Source organism: Aphanomyces invadans (genome assembly GCF_000520115.1).
Source record: "Aphanomyces invadans strain NJM9701 unplaced genomic scaffold supercont1.23, whole genome shotgun sequence".
In the NCBI taxonomy this organism is placed as follows: Eukaryota; Oomycota; class Saprolegniomycetes; order Saprolegniales; family Verrucalvaceae; genus Aphanomyces; species Aphanomyces invadans.
In genome coordinates, this window is record NW_008580168.1 from 717,246 (window position 1) to 738,794 (window position 21,549).

General features: G+C 57.7%; 3 protein-coding genes across 3 annotated transcripts; 2 read left to right on the forward strand and 1 right to left on the reverse strand.

The window, feature by feature from the left end:
* Window positions 1-212: 212 nt before the first annotated feature.
* On the forward strand, window positions 213-2,928 carry H310_09949 (hypothetical protein). Its single transcript, XM_008876171.1, has one exon. The coding sequence runs from the start codon at window positions 238-240 to the stop codon at window positions 2,872-2,874; it is 2,637 nt and encodes an 878-aa protein (XP_008874393.1). The 5' UTR covers window positions 213-237; the 3' UTR covers window positions 2,875-2,928.
* Window positions 2,929-4,502: 1,574 nt separating this feature from the next.
* On the forward strand, window positions 4,503-16,875 carry H310_09950 (holo-[acyl-carrier-protein] synthase). Its single transcript, XM_008876172.1, has one exon. The coding sequence runs from the start codon at window positions 4,581-4,583 to the stop codon at window positions 16,626-16,628; it is 12,048 nt and encodes a 4,015-aa protein (XP_008874394.1). The 5' UTR covers window positions 4,503-4,580; the 3' UTR covers window positions 16,629-16,875.
* Window positions 6,452-20,038, reverse strand: H310_09951 (hypothetical protein). Its single transcript, XM_008876173.1, has 2 exons — window positions 19,722-20,038; window positions 6,452-19,664 (listed from the first exon to the last, which is right to left on the reverse strand). Exons 1-2 carry the CDS (start codon window positions 20,004-20,006, stop codon window positions 17,151-17,153), a joined length of 2,799 nt encoding a protein of 932 aa, XP_008874395.1. The 5' UTR covers window positions 20,007-20,038; the 3' UTR covers window positions 6,452-17,150.
* Window positions 20,039-21,549: the final 1,511 nt, after the last annotated feature.

Sequence of the window (21,549 nt, forward strand, 5' to 3'; positions counted from 1 at the left end):
TCGAAGAACTTGCCGAAGTACTCATTATGTGACCAGATCTTGCGACGAGATCTCCGCCACGTGAATTTTTTTATTCCTGTTACAAAACGCAAGTGAAAAGGCGGGTAGGGAAAATAATTTCATCGGTACTCACCAGTCAGGGTTGCGCGCTGCGATTGGGCGATTACGTGGAAGCTGTTTCTGCCGTGTCGGACGGTTCAACCACAACGCGATTTGATCCGTGTGTGCGGCTGCGAGATGTCGCGGCTGAGTGCAACCGACGCCGCGCTCCATGCAGCAGCGACGTCCCTTGGAGACGCATCGCTGCTACTGTGGCTCATGGTCCCGTCGATTACGTCGATTGTCGTGGTCGCTGCGTTTGTGATCCACCACATTCGCCATCACGACGGGGTGAAAGCCCGCAAGGGTGCAACAACGGAGACCACGTCGATACATGCAGCGACGACAACACCAACCCACCATAGCGATTCCTTTGGGCATGGATTGACCCTTCGCGACGTGTCGAATCCTGAAGCGACCATCGACTTCAACTCGAAGCTCCCCATCCCGATCAACTCGGCCCTGTTCCAAGGATTTGCATATGTGTTGCTCCGACGACCAGACGGCGACCCGCATTGGGACCCTCACTTTGAGGGCAAACAGCGAACTGTCTGGATCATGGTGCAGGGGTCTTTTAAGCGAGCTCCTCTTGGAACGATCTACGTCGCAGGCGAGCTTCCTCGCACGATGGCTCTGACGTTTTGGAGCAAGGCGCTCGTGACCATGATTGTGGCGACGATCAAGTCGTTGCTTGGTGGCATCATTCATTTTTCGTTTGGTGACAAAGACGAGTTGCCTCACTTGGCGCTTCCGTTGTACCAGAGCGCCGACACAGTCATTGCGACACCTCTCGACGAAGTGCCGCCCAAATTGGGAGCGTCCAACTGGGTCGAAGATCCTGCGAAAAGGGCCGAACGCAAGCGAACACCAGTGGGCGCCGAGACCTTTCGTACCGACGTGGTGTATTCATTCCAGTTCCACACGATGCACGTCGATTTGGCCCATTGGAGTCTCGTGAACCTCCCAGGCCTCCAGAACGTCAGCTTGACGTCTCTGATGGGCGACATGTCGTTGCGGCTTGGCGTGTACGAGCACACGGACCCAGTGTCCCCCGCCGAAGATTCTGCGCACATCACCAAGGAGTACTGTTTCTCGTTTGACATTTCGTCGAGCTTGGCAGCGCCATCGACGAGTGCCGCCTCGTCCACAGACAAGCTGGAGACGTCAATTCCGTCCGCCACCGCCGTCGAGTTTGAGATGTGGATGTGGCTGGAAACATTTGACCCATCAACAGAACGTCGACCGGTCTCGTACCTTTTCCGCGTTTTGCAGCCAGACGGAACCCCGAAAACCGTCCTGGTCTCGTCCGCAAACATTATCGCCATCCTTTCGTCTTGCTCGGACAAGTCTGTCCGCCTCTTGACTCGCGCCCGCCTGGACCACTACCTTGCCATTGACGATCAAGTCGTGGACATCAACCGACGATTGCACTCGGTGGCCGCCATGTCGCAGTCGTCTGCGGCGTACGCTCTGCTAAAAAACGTGTTGACGCCCCCGTCGTCGCCTGACTCCCCAACGGCGTTGCTGCCGCATGGCCAATCCCCAAAGGACCTGGGCGTGCATGTATGGCGGTGGGATCTGAACGTGTGTATGGAAGGCAGCTGCTACCGAATCGTGAGCGACGTGTGTTTGCGGCAAGAGTATATCGTGCTTACATCGGCGTCGCTGCTGGTGTATCGCACATACGCGTCGCAGCCGGCGGTCAAGATATCGGTGAACAACATAACGAACGTCACGACGCTATTCGTGCATGATCTGCATGTTGTGGCGATTTACACGTGGACGGAAGTGATGTACTTTCATGTGAGCGACCCTGCGGCGTGGCAGGCGGCGCTGGTCGCCGCGACCGACCGCCCGGCGTTGCAAGCCATCACGTCACCAAGCAATCACAAAGTCAACTTGTCCCAGTGGAGTCCGTTCAATGTGGTCACGTTCGAGGGCCAACTCGTTCTGAACCACCGAAAAATCGCCTTCGACGATGGCGACGACTGTCCGACTCTTCAACTGGACGATGCTGTCACGAAATCGGCCGAATGTGTGCAAATGGCGGTGATGGCGAGCACATCTCGCCAACACCGCGCCAAGTTGCAACGAATGGTCCATGCGCTCCGTCAGGTCGACCTGGCTACCTTGTCCACGTCCGACATGAAGCTCGTTTTTCTCCTGAACGTGTACCAGGCACTTCTCGTCCACGCATCGATGGCCCTTCCATTCAGTACAACTGTGACCATGCACCAATGCGCGTACGAAGTCGGCAAGCAAAAACTTGTGCTGTCCCTGGCCGAGATGGAGCACGTCCTGATGCGTGCGGCGGCGCCGCAGTTGACGGATTTGCCATACTTGGACTTCGTCCCCGAGGCGGCGGCGTATCCAACCTCGTTTTCCATCTTGACGTTGCCTTCGCGAGACTTTCGCGTGAGTCTTGCCCTTCATGCTCATCGCTCCGACAAGCGCATTGTTGAGTATTCCGTCGACGGCGTCCACTGTCAACTCAACCATGTCGTGGGAACCTTTCTTGGTCAACACGTGCGCGTAAAATCCAGTGGCGCTGTGACGTTACCCCTGGTGTGCCAGTGGTTCCAATCAGACTTTGGCGACCACATCCTCCGCAAGACCATGGGGCTGCTCGCTCCTGACACGTTTGCAAAGGTACAGGACGCCCTAGACCATCCCAAGTTTTCCGTCCAATTCCGAGACAACCGCGCTGACCGAGTGTCGTCCCAGTGGGCGTTGGTGTCCACGGCGGCGCTGACCGCACAAGCTATCGCTGCGTAATTATTTATACAAGACTATTTGTTCCCCAAGGACTTTTGGCCCTTGGACGCTCGACTATTTGGCCTCATGTGCACACTCCATGTGCCGGAGCCTTGTTTGTGCTCATGACACGACCAAAGTAGATGTGAGCAATAGTTCGCTCCCCAGTCCATGACCAAGCGTATACACTGCATCCTTCGCGCCATTCCTTCACGATATGGCCACAAGCACTCTGAAGTAGCGCACACCACCCACATGAACGGAAGTCGACAGGGAAGAGTACTGGTGGCGGAACACTGCACTCAACCGTGTCGAGTCAGCGAAAAGCGTCGCCATCGCCATCCTGAATGTGCCATGAACAGTGTGTCATGGAAAGCGTCAAAGCAGCAGAATCCCCTACTGTTGTCACTCATGCGACTAGGTAGGTTCCAAGGGGCGACACGTGGTGTTCGGTGGTGTGGTTCCGAGCGTGGGGCAGCCGCACTACCACAAATTTGCGCCTGACTGACGCGTGTGCTCTCGAACGCCACAGAACTGCCATGGCTTGCCAGGAATTTTGTCGATTGTGCGTGATCTTGAGTTCGATGAGGTATACATCGCCGAGCGCGAGTACTCACCGCAATCATGGGAAGGGGCACGGTTGTTTCAAACGTGTTTGAAACAAAATGGACCTGGTTGTGGTGTTGAGATTGGACTACTATACTCATATGCATACTACCGACCGCACGACGACAAAACTCAGGTGTTTAAAACAAACTGTCCAATCCCACTGTCGATTCTACACATTTGAATTTTAACCAATCACCGAGGAGTCCTTCCAAAGCTTGAACCTGAGAGGCTACGTGGAGGAGGGATGACTTTGCCTTACGACGATACAGTCAATATTATGCGCAACGCTCGAGACACACGACACCACTACCAGGCAACTGGTGCTGCAGAGAACGGCATCTAACGCTATCGATTGGTGCTGTGAACAGAATTACGTAAGGCGAAGTGTGGTGCCAAAGCCATAGACAGAGCTTGCCTTGCCTGCATCACACTGGGCCTGGCTTGAGGCCTATTGCGGGGCGTTTGATGGAGCTGTTGAAGGCGTGGCCCCATTATTTTTTTGCATTCTAGGCGTGGTGGGGGTGGCAATAGCGAGCATTGGCTACGTGTAAGTCGCGCGGCCCGTCCGGTTTGACGGGTGGCAGCTCAATCGCGAAACACCGCATGGCCGGGCGTTCCCCCGCAATCGCGACCATGTCTTTTTCCGCTCTGCCATCCAATGGCACCTGTCGGTGTCGTTAACGAAGGGATTTGATTGGTGGAGAAGGGATGCAGCCACATGATTGGCTCCCTCGCTTTGAAGTCATCGGCGCCCTCCGATGACAATGAGATGTATGGTTAAACAACCTACCCCTCGTGCGCATTGGGTAATCAAGTCACTTCGCGCGCGAAAGATCCTCTGACAATCGATATTTTCCGGTAAAACATCCGATAAATGTGTTTATAATAGTCATTATTGCATGGTCAACTTGTATGTTTGGATACCTTGTTGAATTCAATCAGACAACACTCGTTTAGCATTATCAAAAGACACAAGTCTCTCCGTGGAAACGCCCTGGTTTCTGGCCTCATCACGTATGGCGGTCATTCCCCAATTGGACGGCCTGAGCGCAACACCCCTGACCACGGTGCTTCCCCGCTAGACCTCTCTGCCCGTCTCCATTCCTTGCTCCAGCATCATGTCTGCATCAGTACCTTCCACCCCCGCTGCCGGCGTGCCTGAGGTTGCGACGGTCCCGGCCATCGTCGCGGACACCGCCACCGGATTCGCCGTCACATTTGGCGGACAAGCGAACGAATACATCGCAGAATTGACCACTCTCGTTGAAAAGTTCCCTACTGTCCGTGCGTTTGTCGAAGCCGCCCAGTCTGCGCTCGTCGAAGAAGCGAAAGCGTTCTCCGACATCACGATCCAGCCTTTCTTGTGGACACAGGACACGTCGACTCGTCCGTCCAAGGATGCGTTGTCCGCGGCATCGTTGAGTTACCCGCTCATCTTCTTGACGCAATTCGCCAACTACCTTGCCTTCCTCGAATCGGCCCACTTGACGCACGAAGCATTCGTACCCAAGCTCCGCGCCGGCTCTGGACACAGCCAAGGTGTCGTTGCGGCCGTCCTCCTCTCTGCCGCGAAAACCTCGGAAGATTTGCACTCGCTCGGTCTGAAGTTCGTTCGGTACATGTTCTTGCACGGCGTGCGTGCCCAAGCTATCTTCGGCACGGTGTCCAAGTCAGGTGACATCTCGCCAATGTTGCTTGTCCGCGGTTTGCCGGAAGCAGCCTTGCGCAAAGCTGTAGATGGCGTCAACTCCAAGCTCAAGCTCAAGGACGCACGCGCTCTGCAGCTTTCGCTGTTCAACGACACCACGGCGATCGTTGTCACGGGTCTGCCGGACGTGCTTGTCTTGCTCAAGACAACCCTCGAAAAGATCAGCGCAAAGCCCGACGAATCCCAGGGCCGCATTCCATTCTCGCAGCGCAAGCCGGTCATCTCGTTCGTGCCTCTCGCTGTGTCCGTCGCGTTCCACAACACGACGCTCGTACCTGCTCAATCCGCAATCGAAGCGGACTTGACTCGATTGGACTTGACCATTCCTGGTAGCGCCTTGCAGTTCGCCGTCATCGGCACCAATCAACACGCCGTCAACCTCCAAACGTACGGCGCCAAGAACGTGATGCCTGACGTTGTCCAGATGCAACTGAGCGACATCGTCAACTGGCCAGCCACGACTGCCGCGATCCAAAAGGTCGGACGCGTCACCCACGTGTTGGACTTTGGTCCTGCCCGAGGCGCAGCAACGTTGACACTCAAGCAAGTCGAAGGGTACGGCATTACGACAGTCGTCCCGACGATTTTGCACAAGGCGTCCGAAACTCTCCCTGGCTTGGACTACATTCTGACGACGTCGTCGAATTTTGTTGCGCAGTCCTGGGAAGCTTTGTACGGCCCCACGTTGACCAAGACTGTGGACGGCGCGACCGTGCTCCACAACAAGTACACGGCTCGCTTTGGCCGGCAACCGGTGTGGGTCGGTGGCATGACCCCAACGACGAGTTACTACGGCGTTCCGTTGGTTGCTGCGATCACCGAAAGCGGCTACATTGGCGAACTCGCGTGCGGAGGTCTGCCCCGCCCGGCCATTTTTGAATCCAAGGTGGCCGACCTCCTTAGCCGCCTGTCGCCTGGTAACGGCATTTACCTGAACTTGCTGTACTTGAACGCCAAACAATGGGCGTTCCAGTTCCCCATGATCAAGAAGATGCGTCAAGACGGCATCCCCATCGAAGGGGTGACCGTTGCCGCTGGGATCCCGACACCGGACAAGGCGGACCAAGTGTTCAAAGAACTCCTCTCGGTCAACATCAACGTGATCAGCTTCAAGCCGAGCTCGATCAGCTCCATCCACGACGTGCTGAACATCGCCAAGAAACACCCCACGGCGACGGTCGTCATTCAGTGGACTGGGGGCCGCGCCGGTGGTCACCACAGCAGCGAAGACTTCCACACACCGCTCTTGGCTACGTACGCCGCAGTCCGCCGCTCGCCCAACGTGATTCTCATTGTCGGATCTGGTTTCGGTTCGGCGGAGCAGTCGTACCCGTACATTACGGGGGAATGGAGCTTGGCGTTTGGAGAACCCAAGATGCCTGTCGACGGTATCCTTGTTGCATCCCGCGTCATGGTGGCGAAAGAAGCCGCGACCGCCGACGCCGTCAAGTCGCTCTTGGTGGAGACCCCTGGCATCCCGGACGAATCGACGTGGGAGTTGAGTTACGAGTCGTCCGCCGGTGGCGTCATCACGCTGAAGTCCGAGCTCGGCGAAGCCATCCACAAGATTGAAAACCGTGGCTCATTGTGCTGGCGCGACTTTGACCGCAAGTACTTTGCGTTGCCGATGAAGGACCAAGAAGCAGCGATCTTGTCCGACAAGGACGCCATCATTGCCCGCGTCAATGCCGACTTCCAAAAGCCGTACTTCGGCCGCACCGTGAGCGGCAAAGTGGTTGACGTCGAGCAAATGACCTACCTCGATGTTATTTCGCGCCTCGTGTCCCTCATGTACGTCACGTCGAGCAAGCGATGGATCGACGCGACGTTCATGAGCCGCGTGTTTGCCTTCTTGCAACGTACGGAGCAGCGCTTCCTGACCAAGGCCACGACCACGTCCAAGTTGGTGGTGCAAAAGGCCAGCCAACTCAAGACCGACCCTTGGGCACTTGTCCAAACTTTCACTGCCGCGTACCCGAGCATCGCGACGGCCCTTTTGAACGTCGAAGACGTCGACTTCTTCTACCACTCGTGCAAGTTTGGCGGGAAGCCCGTGAACTTTATTCCGATCATCGACAAGGAGCTGATCACGTGGTTCAAAAAGGATTCGCTGTGGTACTCAGAAGACCTGGAAGCTGTGCCGGACCAAGATGCTGGCCGTGTCATGATTTTGCAGGGTCCTTTGGCTGTGTACCACATCAAGACCAAGAATGAACCTGTCGGTGACATTCTCAAGGGTATCAGTGACGGCGTGGTCAAGACTATGGTAGCCAAGACGTTCCCGCAGCACTCGCGTTCTGTCTCCGCCGTCGCCATTGATGGCTGGACGCGGGCTGTTGCTACCAACAACCGCATCGTTCTGTCCAAGTCGATTGTCGACGCTGGTGCCGACGGATGGATGGCTGAGCTGGCGTCAGTTGTCACGCCAAACAACTGGCTCCACGACCTCCTCACCATGGACCACCACGTGTCTGGGCGCCAATGGGTCGCCAACGGGACGCCACAAGTCTTGTCTCCTCGCACTGGCCAAACGTTTCAAGTCGAATTCAACGGCACGACTCCCATCGCCCTGCGCGTGATCCACGCTGCAGTCGTCCCGACCGCGCCCGTTGTGGAAATTACGAAGTCCGTCGACAACGTGATCACGATGCGCCTCAACATTGTGCGTCCCGCCACGCGCGAATGGCCGTCCGAAGTCGTTGCCCTCGACCGCGTGTTCCACTACAAGCCAGCTTTGTCATGGTCGCCCATTCACATCGACGACGCAGTGTCGGAGCACAACGTTAAGGCGTTTTACGCTCAGCACTGGATCGCCACGACCGTAGCTTCCTCGCAACCTGCCCTGGAAAGCAGCGTACAAGCCACGCACACCGCTACGTTCGTTGTTACGGCCGAAGACATCGACGAGTACAACAAGTCGTTGGGACTGGTCGGCCGCACGACTGCGCCAGTGGACTTCAGTACCGTCGCGGGCTGGAAGCCGCTGATCACACCTGTGTTTGCCAAGGAAATCTCGGGCGACTTGCTGCGTTTGGTGCACTTGAGCCACTCGTACACGTTGCTTGACCCGACCGACGACGGGTCGTTTGCCGCTGGCGACAAGGTCGTCTCGACTGGCTTTGTCACGGCCATGCGCAACACCGCGTCCGGCAAGTTGGTGCAAGGCGTGATTGTCGTTGCCAAGAACGGCGTCGACGTTGTCCGCGTACAAAGTGAGTTCTTGATCCGTGGGACGTTCACCGACCACCACCACACGTTTGAAAAGAAAGAAACGACCCACGTCGTCCACTTGGCCGACAAGGCCGCGGTGACCATTTTGGGGGACAAGTCGTGGTTCAAGTCGACTTCGGGCGCGTTGCTGCGTGCAGGTGCCTCGTACAAATTTGTCCTCAAGTCGTCGTACGTGTATGCCGATGGCCATTCGTCGTTGAGCTCGTTCGACGTCCAAGGTTCGGTCTATGGTGGCGCCAACTTTGACCAAGTTGTCGGTGCGGTGTCCATCAAAGAGTCTGGTGTTGCCAAGGACCCCGTCGCGTCGTACCTGGAGCGCGTGGCCCCGGCCACGGACGCTGGCAAGGCGGCGACTCCATGCAACTTATTGGAAACCCCCATCACGATTTCGATCCCCGACTTTGCTGGCGACTACGCTCGTGCGTCGCGCGACTTGAACCCAATCCATCGCTGCGCGTACTCGGCCGCGTTCGCCAACCTTCCCAATGGCCAACCCATCATGCACGGCATGTGGACAGCGACCAAAGTCCGCAACCTTGTCATGGACGTCATGGCCGACCAATTTCAAGTTTCCCACTTACAATCGTACCACGCCGATTTCAAGGGCATGGTATACAACAGCGAGTCGCTTTACCTCCAAGTGACCCAATCTGGTGTGTCGGACGGGCTCATCTTGCTCAGCGTAAACGTGGCCAACAGCCGTGGCGAAAGCGTCTTTGGCGCCAAGGCCAAGGTGGTCATGCCCAAGACCGCGTTCGTCTTCACCGGTCAGGGGTCTGCTCAAGTCGGTATGGGCATGGACTTGTACGCGTCTTCCCCAGTTGTGCGCAAGATCTGGGACGACGGTGATCAGCACTTGCTGGAAAAGTTTGGGTTCTCCATCTTGGACATTGTCCGCAAGAACCCGGACTCGCTCACCATTTACTTTGGTGGCAAGCGCGGCATGGCCATCCGTGAAAACTACATGGCGCTGCGATGCCAAAAGCCCGACGCGGCCGCCCCCAACGGCACCAAGACCGTACCTCTTTTCCCTGAAATTACCCCCACGACCCAAAGCTTCACGTTCAGCGCCCCCACTGGTCTCCTCTTTGCGACGCAGTTTAGCCAACCGGCGTTGGTGCTCATGGAAAAGGCGCTGTTCAACGAAGCCAAATCCCGCGGCGTTGTCCCGTCCGACTGCTACTTTGCCGGCCATTCGCTCGGCGAGTATGCCGCACTCAGTTCGTTCGCCGAAATCTTGGCGACCCCGGACCTCGCCGAAGTCGTGTTCCTACGCGGGATGGTGATGCAAAATGCTGTCGAGCGCGACGTGAACGGCTTGTCGGACTACGGCATGGTCGCTGCCAACCCTGCCCGTGTCGGGTCCAAGTTGTTCGACGAGTTGACGCTTTTCAAACTCCTCGACTTGATCGAAGAACAGTCAGGCCAGCTGTGCCAAGTCGTGAATTTCAACGTTCAAGACTCCCAATACGTTGTGGCCGGCGAACTGGTCAATTTGGAAGTGTTGTCGCGAATCATGACGACGCTCCGTGAACAGCCGACGTCGCTGGAAACGGTGGGGCTGGAATCGCTTGTCCAGGAATCGTTGGTCCTCGTGCGCTCCCAAAAGGAAGCGCTTGTCAGCAAGGGCAAGACGTTCGGTCTCAAACGTGGCACGTCGACGATTCCGTTGGTCGGGATCGACGTCCCGTTCCATTCGCGCAAGTTGCTCAGTGGCGTGCCTGCCTTCCGCGAGCTCATGCGTCCCATGCTGAAAAAAGACGTTTTGTTCGGGAACAAGGCGCTCCTCGAAAGCCATTACATCCCCAACTTGATTGCCAAACCGTTCAGCTGTACCAAGGAGTACGTCCAAGAGATCGTGGACCTCACTGGCAGCCCTAGCTTGACGCCGATCCTGGCCAACTGGGACACGACCCCGCCGGATGAACTCGTGTGGACTTTGGTGATTGAGCTTCTGGCGTACCAGTTCGCGTCGCCCGTGCAGTGGATCAAGACTCAAGCGTACCTTTTCAACAGTGGCCTGCGCCGTTTCGTTGAAATTGGGCCTTCCGCCACCTTGACCGGCATGGCCACCCGCACGTTGCAAAGCGGCCGATTCCCTCGCACCAAGTGCGACATCTTGTTTATCACGAAGGACCGCGACACGATTTATTACGACAATGAGTCGGACCATCCGTCTGCTGTGGACTACGCCCACGCCCAAGCGGCCGCTGTGTCCCATCCTGAAGCTTCGGAGAACCAAGCCGAAGAGGAAGCTGCTCCAGCTGCCCCTGTCGTGGCGGCGCCTGCACCGGTGGTAGCTGCCCCCGTAGTGGTAGCCGCTCCTGCCCCTGTGGCCAGCGCACCTGCTGCCGCCGTCACCGACGAGCCTGTGAGCGCTAACCATGTGCTTCGTGTGTTCCTTGCCCATCGTTTCAAAAAGCAATTGGCCGAAATCGACGACAACGCGACGATCCAAGGTCTGGCCGCTGGCAAGTCCGCCGCTCAGAATGAAGTTGTGGGCGAATTGGAGAAGGAGTTCGGTGGTGGCGTCGACCGCGTACCTGAATTGCCGCTCTCGGTCTTGGCGTCGTCGTTCAAGTCGTACAAGGGCTTTGGGCCAGTCTTTGGCACACTCACGACCGACTTTGTCCGCAAGCAATTGCCTGGTGGGTTCAACATCAACCAAGTCAAGACCTATTTGTCGACAGAATTTGGTTTGGGCGCTGGCCGCGTGGACAGTGTGCTCATGCATGCCCTCCTTTTCCCTCCTGCCTCCCGGCATGCCAACGAAGGCGTGGCCAAGTCGTGGTTGGATACTGTCGTGGCCGATTACGCCAAGTTTGCCGGTGTCTCCATCTCGAAGGGCGGCGCTGCCCAAGGAGGTGGCGGTGGCGCCATGATGATGATGCCGTCGTTCAGCGCCGCGGCTGCCGTTGAACCCGTGCCTGACGCAGACATCACTGCCGCGTATGGTCTCAAGGCGTTCTTGGCCCACAAGTTCAAGAAGAAGTTCGCTGACGTTACCGACGCTGTCAGTGTCCACGACTTGGCCGCAGGCAAGTCGGCTGTCCAAAACGAAGTCGTGGGCGAGCTCGAAGCCGAGTTCGGCGGTGGTGTCGATGGTGTCGCCGAAACCAAGATCGGCGACCTCGCGCCCAAGTTTGCCGGGTACACTAAGCCTGGCAAGTACTTTACGTCGACGGTAGCCAAGATGCTCAGCGCCAAGCTTCCTGGTGGTTTCTCCGCTTCGCAATTGCGTGCCTACATGGCGCAAGAGCGAGTGCTGGGACCCAAGCGCATCGAAATCGCCTTGATCCACTCGTTAATCAACATGCCTGAAGCCCGTTTTGCGACGGAAGCTGACGCCAAGACTTGGATCAACTCTGTGGTGGACGAGTATGGTTCGATTGCTGGTGTCACGATTCCGTACGCGTCCAAGGCCGGCCCTGCGGTGGGCGGCGGCATGGCCATGATGGGTGGCGGCGGCGGCGGCGTGTCGTCTGCAGCGCTTGACGGCCTCCGCAACGAAATGATCACGATGCTCCGTGATCAAGTCACGGCGTACCAAGCGTTCATGAAGTTCGACCCGTTGGACGCACTCAAGAAGACCAACTCGGACGAAGCACTGCGCCGCGACTTGGAAAAACAAGTCGACTTGTGGGTTACCGAACATGGCGAGTACTACGAAAAGGGCATTCAAGCCAAGTTCGACGCCAACAAGATCCGCATCTACGACAGTTCGTGGAACTGGGTCATGCAAGACGCGTTGGACTTTTACTACAAGACGCTGGCCAACACGATCCCGTCCAAGAAGAGCCATGGCGCGGGCTTCGACCGCGACGCGCACTTGGCGGAAATGTCCGCATTCCTCAACGCGGACGCGTCGCAACTCACCAAGATGGGCGAGCCCCAAGGCTGGTTCAAGCCGTTCTTGTGCAACCGCGCAACGCCCGAGCTCTTGGCTGCGACCGAGTTCTTCTTGTCGCGCCAGCAGGCCAACGGCAACTTGGAGTACGCCCAAGCCATTCAACTTTTGAACGAAGAAGTCGAAAAATGGATGGACCGCGACCCCGTCCACATGCAATTGCTCCAACCGTTCCGTCCGGAGGTCACTGTCGAAGCCAACGGGAACATCGTGTACAAGGAAGTGCCTCGCGGTGCGACGTCCGTCGACTACGTCGATGAACTGTCGCGAGGATTTGCCTACCGCACCGACGACCACAAAATCGCGTCCCCCAAGAGCGCGCACTCGTCGGTCGCGTTGGTGCGAGGCATGGAAACCGCCGAGCTCGACGATGGCCACGAGAGTGACGTGAACAGCGTGAGCAGCGAACCAGCGTTCAATAAACGCATCGCTGCCAAACGCAGCACGCGTGTCCATGGCTCCAAGTTGTGGGGCTTGAAGGCGGTCACCCGCCGCCTGAAGCGCGCCAAAGCTGCCAATGCGACGCAGCATGTGCTGCCGTATGTCCACATTCGCAAGGCGGACCATGTCGACCCGACCAACCGCGTGGTGGACGAGCACTTGACCAAGGACTTTTTGCTCAGCATGCACGAAATCGCGACGTCTGGGGTGTCGTTCGTCGGCAAGAACGCGCTCGTGACTGGTTGCGGCCGCGACTCGATCGCGAGCGAAGTCGTCAAGGCGTTGTTGGAAGGCGGGGCTACCGTCATTTGCACGACGAGCAGCTTCTCGTCCAAGTCGACCAAGTTCTTCCGCAACGTGTACGAGAACCACGGGTCCCGCGGGTCCAAGTTGATCTTGCTGCCGTTCAACCAAGCCTCGTCCAAGGACTGCGGGTCGTTGGTCGCGCACATCTACGAGCAGCTCAAGTTGGATCTGGACTTTGTCATTCCTTTCGGTGCGATTTCCGTTGTGGGCCCAACCCTTGCCGACATTGATTCCAAGTCCGAGTTGGCCCACCGCATCATGTTGACCAACACGTACCGCATCCTCGGCAAGATCATCGACTACAAGCGCGCCCAAAACATCCGCACGCGCCCTTGTTTGGCCATGCTCCCCCTGTCCCCCAACCACGGGACCATGGGTGGCGATGGGCTGTACGCTGAAGCCAAGCTTGGTTTGGAAGCGTTGATGAACAAGTGGCATTCGGAAGGATGGGAGGACTACATCAGCGTCGGTGGCGCCGTCATTGGGTGGACCCGCGGCACCGGATTGATGGCTGGAAACAACTTTGTGTCTGCCGGCATCGAGCAACTGGGCGTTCGCACGTTCAGCCAAATCGAAATGGCATTCAACTTGACGTCGATCTTGCATCCCCGCATGGTCGCAGCGGCGGCCAAGGCCCCGTTGTGGGTCGACTTGGGTGGCGGCATGGCACAATTGCACGACTTGAAGGTCCAAACGGACAAGATTCGCGCGTCGATTATGGAGGAATCCAAGATCCGCCGGGCCAGCGTCGACGACCACAAGAAGGACAGTGCCGTTGCCACGGATGACGACGACAAGCCCGTGCTCAACCGCGCCAACATGCACAAGTACTACTCGCAGTTCCCCGACCTTCCACCTGCGTCAGAGCTGCGCAAACTCGGCAAGGACTACCAAGGCATGATCAATTTGGAAAAAACGATCGTGGTCGTCGGGTTCGGCGAAGTCGGGCCTTGGGGAAACTCGCGCACTCGTTGGGAAATGGAGTCGTACGGTGTGTTTTCCCTCGAAGGGTGCATCGAACTCGCGTGGATGTTGGGGTACATCACATACCACAACGGCCCGGCCAAGTCTGGCGAGCACTACATCGGTTGGGTTGACGCCAAGACGAAGGACCCTGTCGCCGACACGCAGGTCAAGTCCTTGTACGAAGAGAGCATCCTCAAGCACTCGGGCATCCGCGTTGTCGAACCCGAGCTCTTTGACGGGTACGACCCGAAGAAGAAGATGTTTTTGCAGCAAGTCGCGGTGGACAAGAACATGCGCCCGATCGAAGTCGCGAGCCGCGAAGAAGGCCTCGAGTACCAAAAGGAACTCGGCGAGGAGAACTGCGACGTGTTTGAGCTGGACGGGACGTGGATGCTTCGCTTGCGCCAAGGCGCCGTGCTCTCGATCCCCAAGTCGCTCCACTTCAACCGTTGGGTCGCGGGCCAAATTCCCACGGGATGGGATGCCAAGCGCTACGGTGTACCTGCCGACATTGCCGAAGCAGTCGACCCGATCACGCTCTTCACGTTGGTGTCGACCGCCGAAGCGTTGATCTCGGCGGGTATCACAGACCCGTACGAGTTTTACCAATACGTTCATGTGTCGCAAGTCGGAAACACGTCAGGGTCTGGCATGGGCGGGATGCGGTCGCTGCGCCGCATCTACCACGACCGCGCCATCGGCAAGAACATCCCGTCCGACTCGTTGCAAGAGTGCTTCATCAACACGATGTCAGCGTGGGTCAACATGCTGCTCCTGTCGTCGTCTGGCCCGATCAAGACCCCCGTCGGTGCGTGTGCGACGGCTGCCGAGTCGGTCGACATTGGTGTCGAAACCATCTTGAGCGGCAAGGCCCGCGTCGTCCTTGTTGGGGGGTACGATGACTTCTGCGAAGTCGGGTCGTACGAATTTGCCCAAATGAAGGCGACGAGTGATTCGGAAAAGGAAACCGCGATGGGTCGCGACCCTCGTGAAATGTGCCGTCCGTGCACGGACACTCGTGGGGGCTTTATGGAAGCGCAAGGTGCCGGCATTCAAGTGCTCATGGATGCCGCCTTGGCCCTGGACATGGGTGTGCCTATCTACGGTGTGGTCGGCATCACGAATACGGCCACGGACAAGAACGGCCGGTCGGTCCCTGCTCCCGGCAAGGGTGTGTCGACCACGGCGCGCGAACATGTCGTCGGCAACGACAACATGCGCAATGCGCTCTTGAACCCTGCCTTCCGCCGCGCTCAATTCGAAGAAGAACTTGAAGCGATTGAGCAGTGGAAGGCGCGCCAGCTCAAGAACATCGCGGCTGGCGTCCAGTCGTTGTACGATGCCGACATGGTGCACGAATTGGCCGAGAAGAAGGTCAAGCAAGCTCAATTCACGTGGGGACATGAGTACTTCAAGGGCAACGCTGGCATTTCGCCGCTGCGTGGGGCGCTCAACATGTGGGGCCTCACCACGGACGACATTGGCGTTGCCAGTTTCCATGGGACGGGCACCAACGCGAACGACAAGAACGAGAGTGAGATCACGCACCGCCAGCTTGAACACCTCGGTCGCACATCGGGCAACCCGATCATGGTTGTGTGTCAAAAGTACTTGACCGGGCACCCCAAGGGTGCGGCAGCCGCGTGGATGTTCAACGGTCTCCTTCAAATCATTCAGTCGGGCATTGTGCCCGGGAACGCCAACAACGACAACACGGCGCCCGAACTCCAAAAGTTCGACATGCTCGTGTACCCGAACCGTAGCATCCAAACGGACGGCATCAAGGCGGCGCTCATGAAGAGCTTTGGGTTCGGCCAAGCCGGCGCGGAAGTGCTCTTGATTCACCCCAACTACCTCCTCGCCGCATTGTCCGATGCCCAGTTTGCCAAGTACGTAACCCAGCGCTCCCAGCGTGCTGGCGGGTTGCACCAGTACATGCAGGACGTCTTGTCTGGCAAGAACACGCTTGTCCGCGTCAAGGAGCATGCGCCGTACACGACTGAAAACGAGATGAACGTGTACTTGAACCCCTTGGCCCGTGCCAGCTACAACACCAAGGAAAAGACGTGGACATTTGGCGACGTTTCGTCTGCCAAGGCCGTCAAACAAGCCACGGATGTCATGGCGGCGGTCGCGCCGACACCGTCCGTCGACGAGTTGCCCAAGAAGATGCTTGAAAGCTCGCTCGCGCAGTCTGGTGCGCAGTTGATCCTGTCGTCTGGCCAAGGCCTCGGCATCGACGTCGAACCGGTCGCGACGTTCGCGGACTACGCCAACAAGCAAGTGTTTATCCAACGCAACTTTACGCCGGTCGAGATCGCGTACTGCGAGGCGTCTGCGAGCGCAGCGTCGTCGTTTGCCGGTCGATGGGCTGCCAAGGAAGCTGTGATCAAGGCCATTTGCAACGCCAACCCGAGCGCCAAGATCACGGAAGGCGCTGACGCTCCACTTATTGACATTGAAGTCGGCAAGGCCACGTCTGGTGCGCCAACCGTGACGCTGACCGGCCGAGCATTGGAAGCGTTCCAAACGTCCAACCTCTCCAGCATCAAGTTGTCCATCACGCACTCTGGCGATTACGCGGTGGCCCAAGCGTTGGTGCTCTAAGTGGTCTCGCGCCACGATCGGTTAGGATAGAAGAACGCTGGCGGCGGTGGTCGCGGAGACGCCTTTGTTTCAGTTGGTCGCTGGAACGTCAAGCCTCTCGACGCTTCCGCCGCCTGCGTATTTTGCTGCAACACCCCGACGTCAGCATGGCGAACGTACGAGCGACTGGTCCTTGCAACTACGTGCCGTCGTTGGCACTCTGTCGTAGTAAAATCGTAATCTATGAATTTCATTTAATCTCCACATACTCGCATGGTCGCGGCTCTGCAACACGTTGACCGTTCGCCATTGCCGTCACCATGCGGGGGAAGTGTGCTCTTCGTCCCGTCGACGCCCTCCTTCGACCCAACCATTCCAGGGATAGCGGCGCGTTTTCCAGCACAGGACCGCGCTGGCATAAACATGGCAGCTCCCACTGGTGCTACCGCGCGCGCGTCGGACGAGAGCATCGGGGACAACCAGCCCACTCACAACCACGTACGCATCGATAAATGAACACGATGCCGCGCTTGCGTTTTTGGCCTACAGATCGATTTCGTCCTCCGATTCCAAAAACGAATGCGTCTGGTCGTTGGCAATGTACCGAAGGTACACCGACTGGCGCTTCACGCCGTCGCCAGTCAGATTGTAGGGAACAAGGGACGACTCCGAGTGCCGCGACGCAAGCGACGTGGGTTGTGCGGGCGGATCCGTTGCGATCGCCCGCTCCCATGCCTCGTCCATGCTGTGAGACCGTTGGCGCGCTGTGGTGGCCCGTCGATCGAGCTTGGGGACGCTAGACGGACTGATGGGCGTCGCGTTGTCTGGAGTTGCCACGGCATTCTCGTTGTGCGACAACTCGGCCAAGTACTTGGCGGCAAGGGTGTCCAGTACGGCCGACCCTTCCGATGCCATGCCTAGTCCGTTGGATCGGAAGCTGTCGTTCGCTTGGAAGCGATCGATCGATGAGCCGTCGGAGAAGTGTGCACTTTGATACGATTGAAAGCTGTCGAGCAGCGTGTTGCTTCGACGACTGTCCGTCGTCGGCGATCGACTCGTCATCGAGTCGCCTCCGTGGAAGGACGACGAAAACGATTCGTGTGAGCTGGAGCCTTGGTGGAACCGCGGTTGGCCACCCTGTCGAGGCTGCACGAACGGAATGCTCCCTCCCGGTTGCTGGGACACGTAGTTCTCGTACGACGACTTGCGCCGGAGGTACGCGATGGCTGCCGCGCCACCCACAGACGACGAATCGCTGAAATCGGAGCTCTGGCTTTGGAAGTTGCTCCCGTACGAGCCGAACGATTGGGTTGACCCGTACGAATCCCCCGACTTGAGGGAGTCCAAAACAGCCATCGGCGGCACAGGATCGTCCTGGCCATGGATTTCACGATCGAGATCGTATTCGTTGTCGTCATGCACACGAGGCGAAGCCATCGTGGCCGCACCACCACTCACAGAAAACTTCGCGGCGGCAGAGATCGCTTGCGGGGACTGCGGCGGTGGCTGCCACGAGTACGGCTTTGGTGGAGGCGGTAGCACAGTCAAGGGAGATGTCGCTGTTGTCGTACGAACCGCGGACGTTGGAATAGCTTCTGATGCACGAAAATTGAAACTACTGCGCGCCGGAGGCAAGGTCCCGATATCCTGGTGAGCAGCTCCTGCCGAAACGCGAGGGAGAGGCATATCACGATTCGACAAGGGAGCGACGTCTGTGTGGTAAGTTGCAAGTGCCGCATCCGAGGACGAGTTGGCCTGAGCATTCAACGGTTCACGCATGGCTTGGCGGCTTGGAGGTGGCTGGCATCGTTCGAGGTCGTTGGTAAAGTTGGCTTCTTGAGGTTGGCGATTCATCGGAGTGTGAACAGGTGATTCACGCTCGTGCTGGTCAAAGTTGGCTCGATCGCGGGACGAGTCCTTCTTCTTGGCGCCGCACGACAGCAAGATTTTGCGCCCCGCCACGTACAACTGCCGAATGACCAAGAGCGCAAACACCGCCAGATTCACGCCGACAATGACGTATGCCACGTTGTCGCGAACTTTTTGAGGAAAGACGTCGTCGCGGACCATGATGACCATCAAGATGAGAAGAAATGTCTTGAAGAACGACGAGAGAACGCCAATGTAAAACAGGAAGCGCAAGAGGAACGGTTCGCGGACGACGAGTGCGAGCAAAAAGACGAGGTTCGCCCCGACGAGGAGACCAAGCTGCCACATGGGCGATTGCACGACGCCGACAATGACCCCGGTCGTGATCGCAAGCAGCGCCTTCGGAACAAAGAAATATCGATTGTCCACGTTGAATTCTTCGTAGTACGGGCCGTACTTGGCGTTGAATGGCCGCTGTTCGTGCTCGTAAGTGCCCACATCGTGCAGTTCGGACGAGTTTGAGGCAATGACGAGGATGCCGTACACAAGCGTCGTCCCGATGATGGCGAGCAGGATCACGATCGCCATCGACCCTGCACCTGTCCCAGAGCTCTTCTGGAACGCGTCATACGCGCGGTACGACCCCGTCATGGATAAAATGTACAGCGCCAGGAGCAGGATGAGCACGTAGGCCCAGATGACTTTGCGAAAATATGTGACCCACAGGCTCTCTTTGGACGACTTGCGGCAGCACGACATGATCAAGACCACCACAACGTACAGCGCGAGGACTGCGCCTAGTACAACGCCAAGTGCGACGAGTGTATAGTAGAAAAGGTCCTCTGGCAGCACGCCCACCATGGTGGCGTACCGCTCGACCCCCGTCTGCTGGTGTTGCGCTTCGAGGAGGTTGAGCAATTGGCGCCGCGGGGCCGGGTCCGTGTTGGCAAGCTTGGCAACGTTAAAGTTCACCCAGGCCAGATCCTTGGTGAATTGTTGAAAGAACGTCGGGACTCCTCCGGTGGCGAGCTGGCCAAGGAGCCCCACAAATTGCGCTTGCTCCACAATCGCCATCATCTCGTACACACCAGCTCCCATGCTACCAGAGCTGCCAAGTTGGGCCACAGACCCACCAACTGCAGTACCCGCCAAGACGGCGGCAATCGTGGCAAACAGCGATATCCCCACCTACGTTCACCGTCGTTGGTGAGAACTTGATCGTGCCGAGAATGGGTGGTTCAGTACCGCAGCGCTCGACGCTTTCCCGCCGGACGTGTCCATAAAGTGCAAGATGCCCGTCGTCGTTGTTGGAAACTGCGTGTTGACTCCGACAACGCACCCCGAGCAATTCACGGATGGACTGGTCAGATTGATGCCGCGAGTGAGTTCCTGGACTTGCTTCTCGCCCCACGGTTTGATGTAGAAGACGTAGAGCAGATACGTAAAGATGAGAGGGCCAAATGTGCATGCGATGCACAGAAGCTTGGACAAGAGGGCAGTCAAGCAGCAGCACTTGCCGATCACGCCCATCGTGGTGTCGAGCGATATGCCCTTCCTCGAAGGTTACGAAAAAAAATGCAGTTCGAACTTCGGATTGCGCTGAAATTATTCAGAAATATCGAAAACCGGTCAAAATATTTGAAGCCGGAGCAGATGGCACATTCGTCATCGTTCGGCAACACGACGCCGACGGGATGGAGTCAGGGTGTCCCAGGGCAAGCGGCTCATGTCTCTGCATTGGGGCGTCGGATAGCTGGTGGGTCGAGGGATGTTGACGGAAGCGAAGGCGCACGTTGTGGTACTGTAGGCCCGTCCAGCCGGTCAGTGGAGCTTGAACAACGACACGCCACGACATCGTGCTTGCAGTCGCTGCGTGGGCTGCGATCCTGAGCTTGACAGAGTGCGCGAGCAATAGTGCAGGAGCGGAATGACATAATGTGTTCGAGGTCATGGCTTGGCATCGCAATCCACGGAGCACGTTCGACGTGGCCAAATTGCACAGATAGTTCGCTCGTGGATGCTGGAGGACTGGAATCCACATTCACGAATCCACATCGCCGCCGCCAACGACACGGAAAGGGGGCACTCGTGGTACGTGTGTCTAATAACCCAACGACTGCGGCATTGGACGAAGCTTGGGTGTTGACCTGTGCGCGGTGTCGTTGCACCAGGCGCTGGATATGGCTAGCACGCACATTGGGCTACATTTTGAGCATGTTGTGTCGACATCAACGCTCAACAAGAATCGTCACGCCCTTCGAGCGGACTTGATGCGCGCATGTGACCTCAATAACGTGGTGTTCTGCCATCGCCACATTAAGGAGGTCCGCGGCTGTCATCGAGCGATACGACGACTGAGTCTGCCACGATGCGGTCGGAGCAGATCTCTGGCTTGGCTCGGTCGGTCGGACCCGACGTCCAGGAAAATCTTGGCCACCATGACTGCATCTTGGCTCCATCGACCACCGAAACCTTGGATGGATGTATCGCCATTGTGGGTACTTGAAGTTGTCGCAGCCGCAATGCCATGTTGTCAGGTGTGTGGACGTGTCGATGGAGTCGCAGCAGTGCGTCGAACAAAGCAAGAACGGGACTCGGCATTGAAAAATAGCCACCGGGCACTGCAGCGCCAAACACGAGCGGAGGAGAGGCCTCGTGAGAATACATAGCCACAAACACCCCGCAATGAGCCCGCCCTTGGAACTACCCGACGAGGTGCACGGCGACTTCTACTGCTTTCGCTTCGTGGACGGTGTTGAAACGCGGGAGGTTGTCACCGTGGGATTCGATGCTGTAGTGATGGGGAAAGAAGGGGGTGGCGGTATGGCCAAGGAAGTCTGGAATGATGGCCCGGTAGCCCAAAAAGTTGAAGTGCGTGGTAGCGGCGAGCGAGGGATGGCAGACCGAGGCATGTCTGTGTCGTCCTGGCCAGTGAATGGCGCTCGCTTTCCATAACGAGATGGGGGCTTTGGGAATCGACCCTACAGGTTGGTTGTGGAACCAACCTCGCTCATGATCGCCCACGACGGATTCCACTTGGAATCTGTCACAGAGACATTGCTTGCGCCGTGCC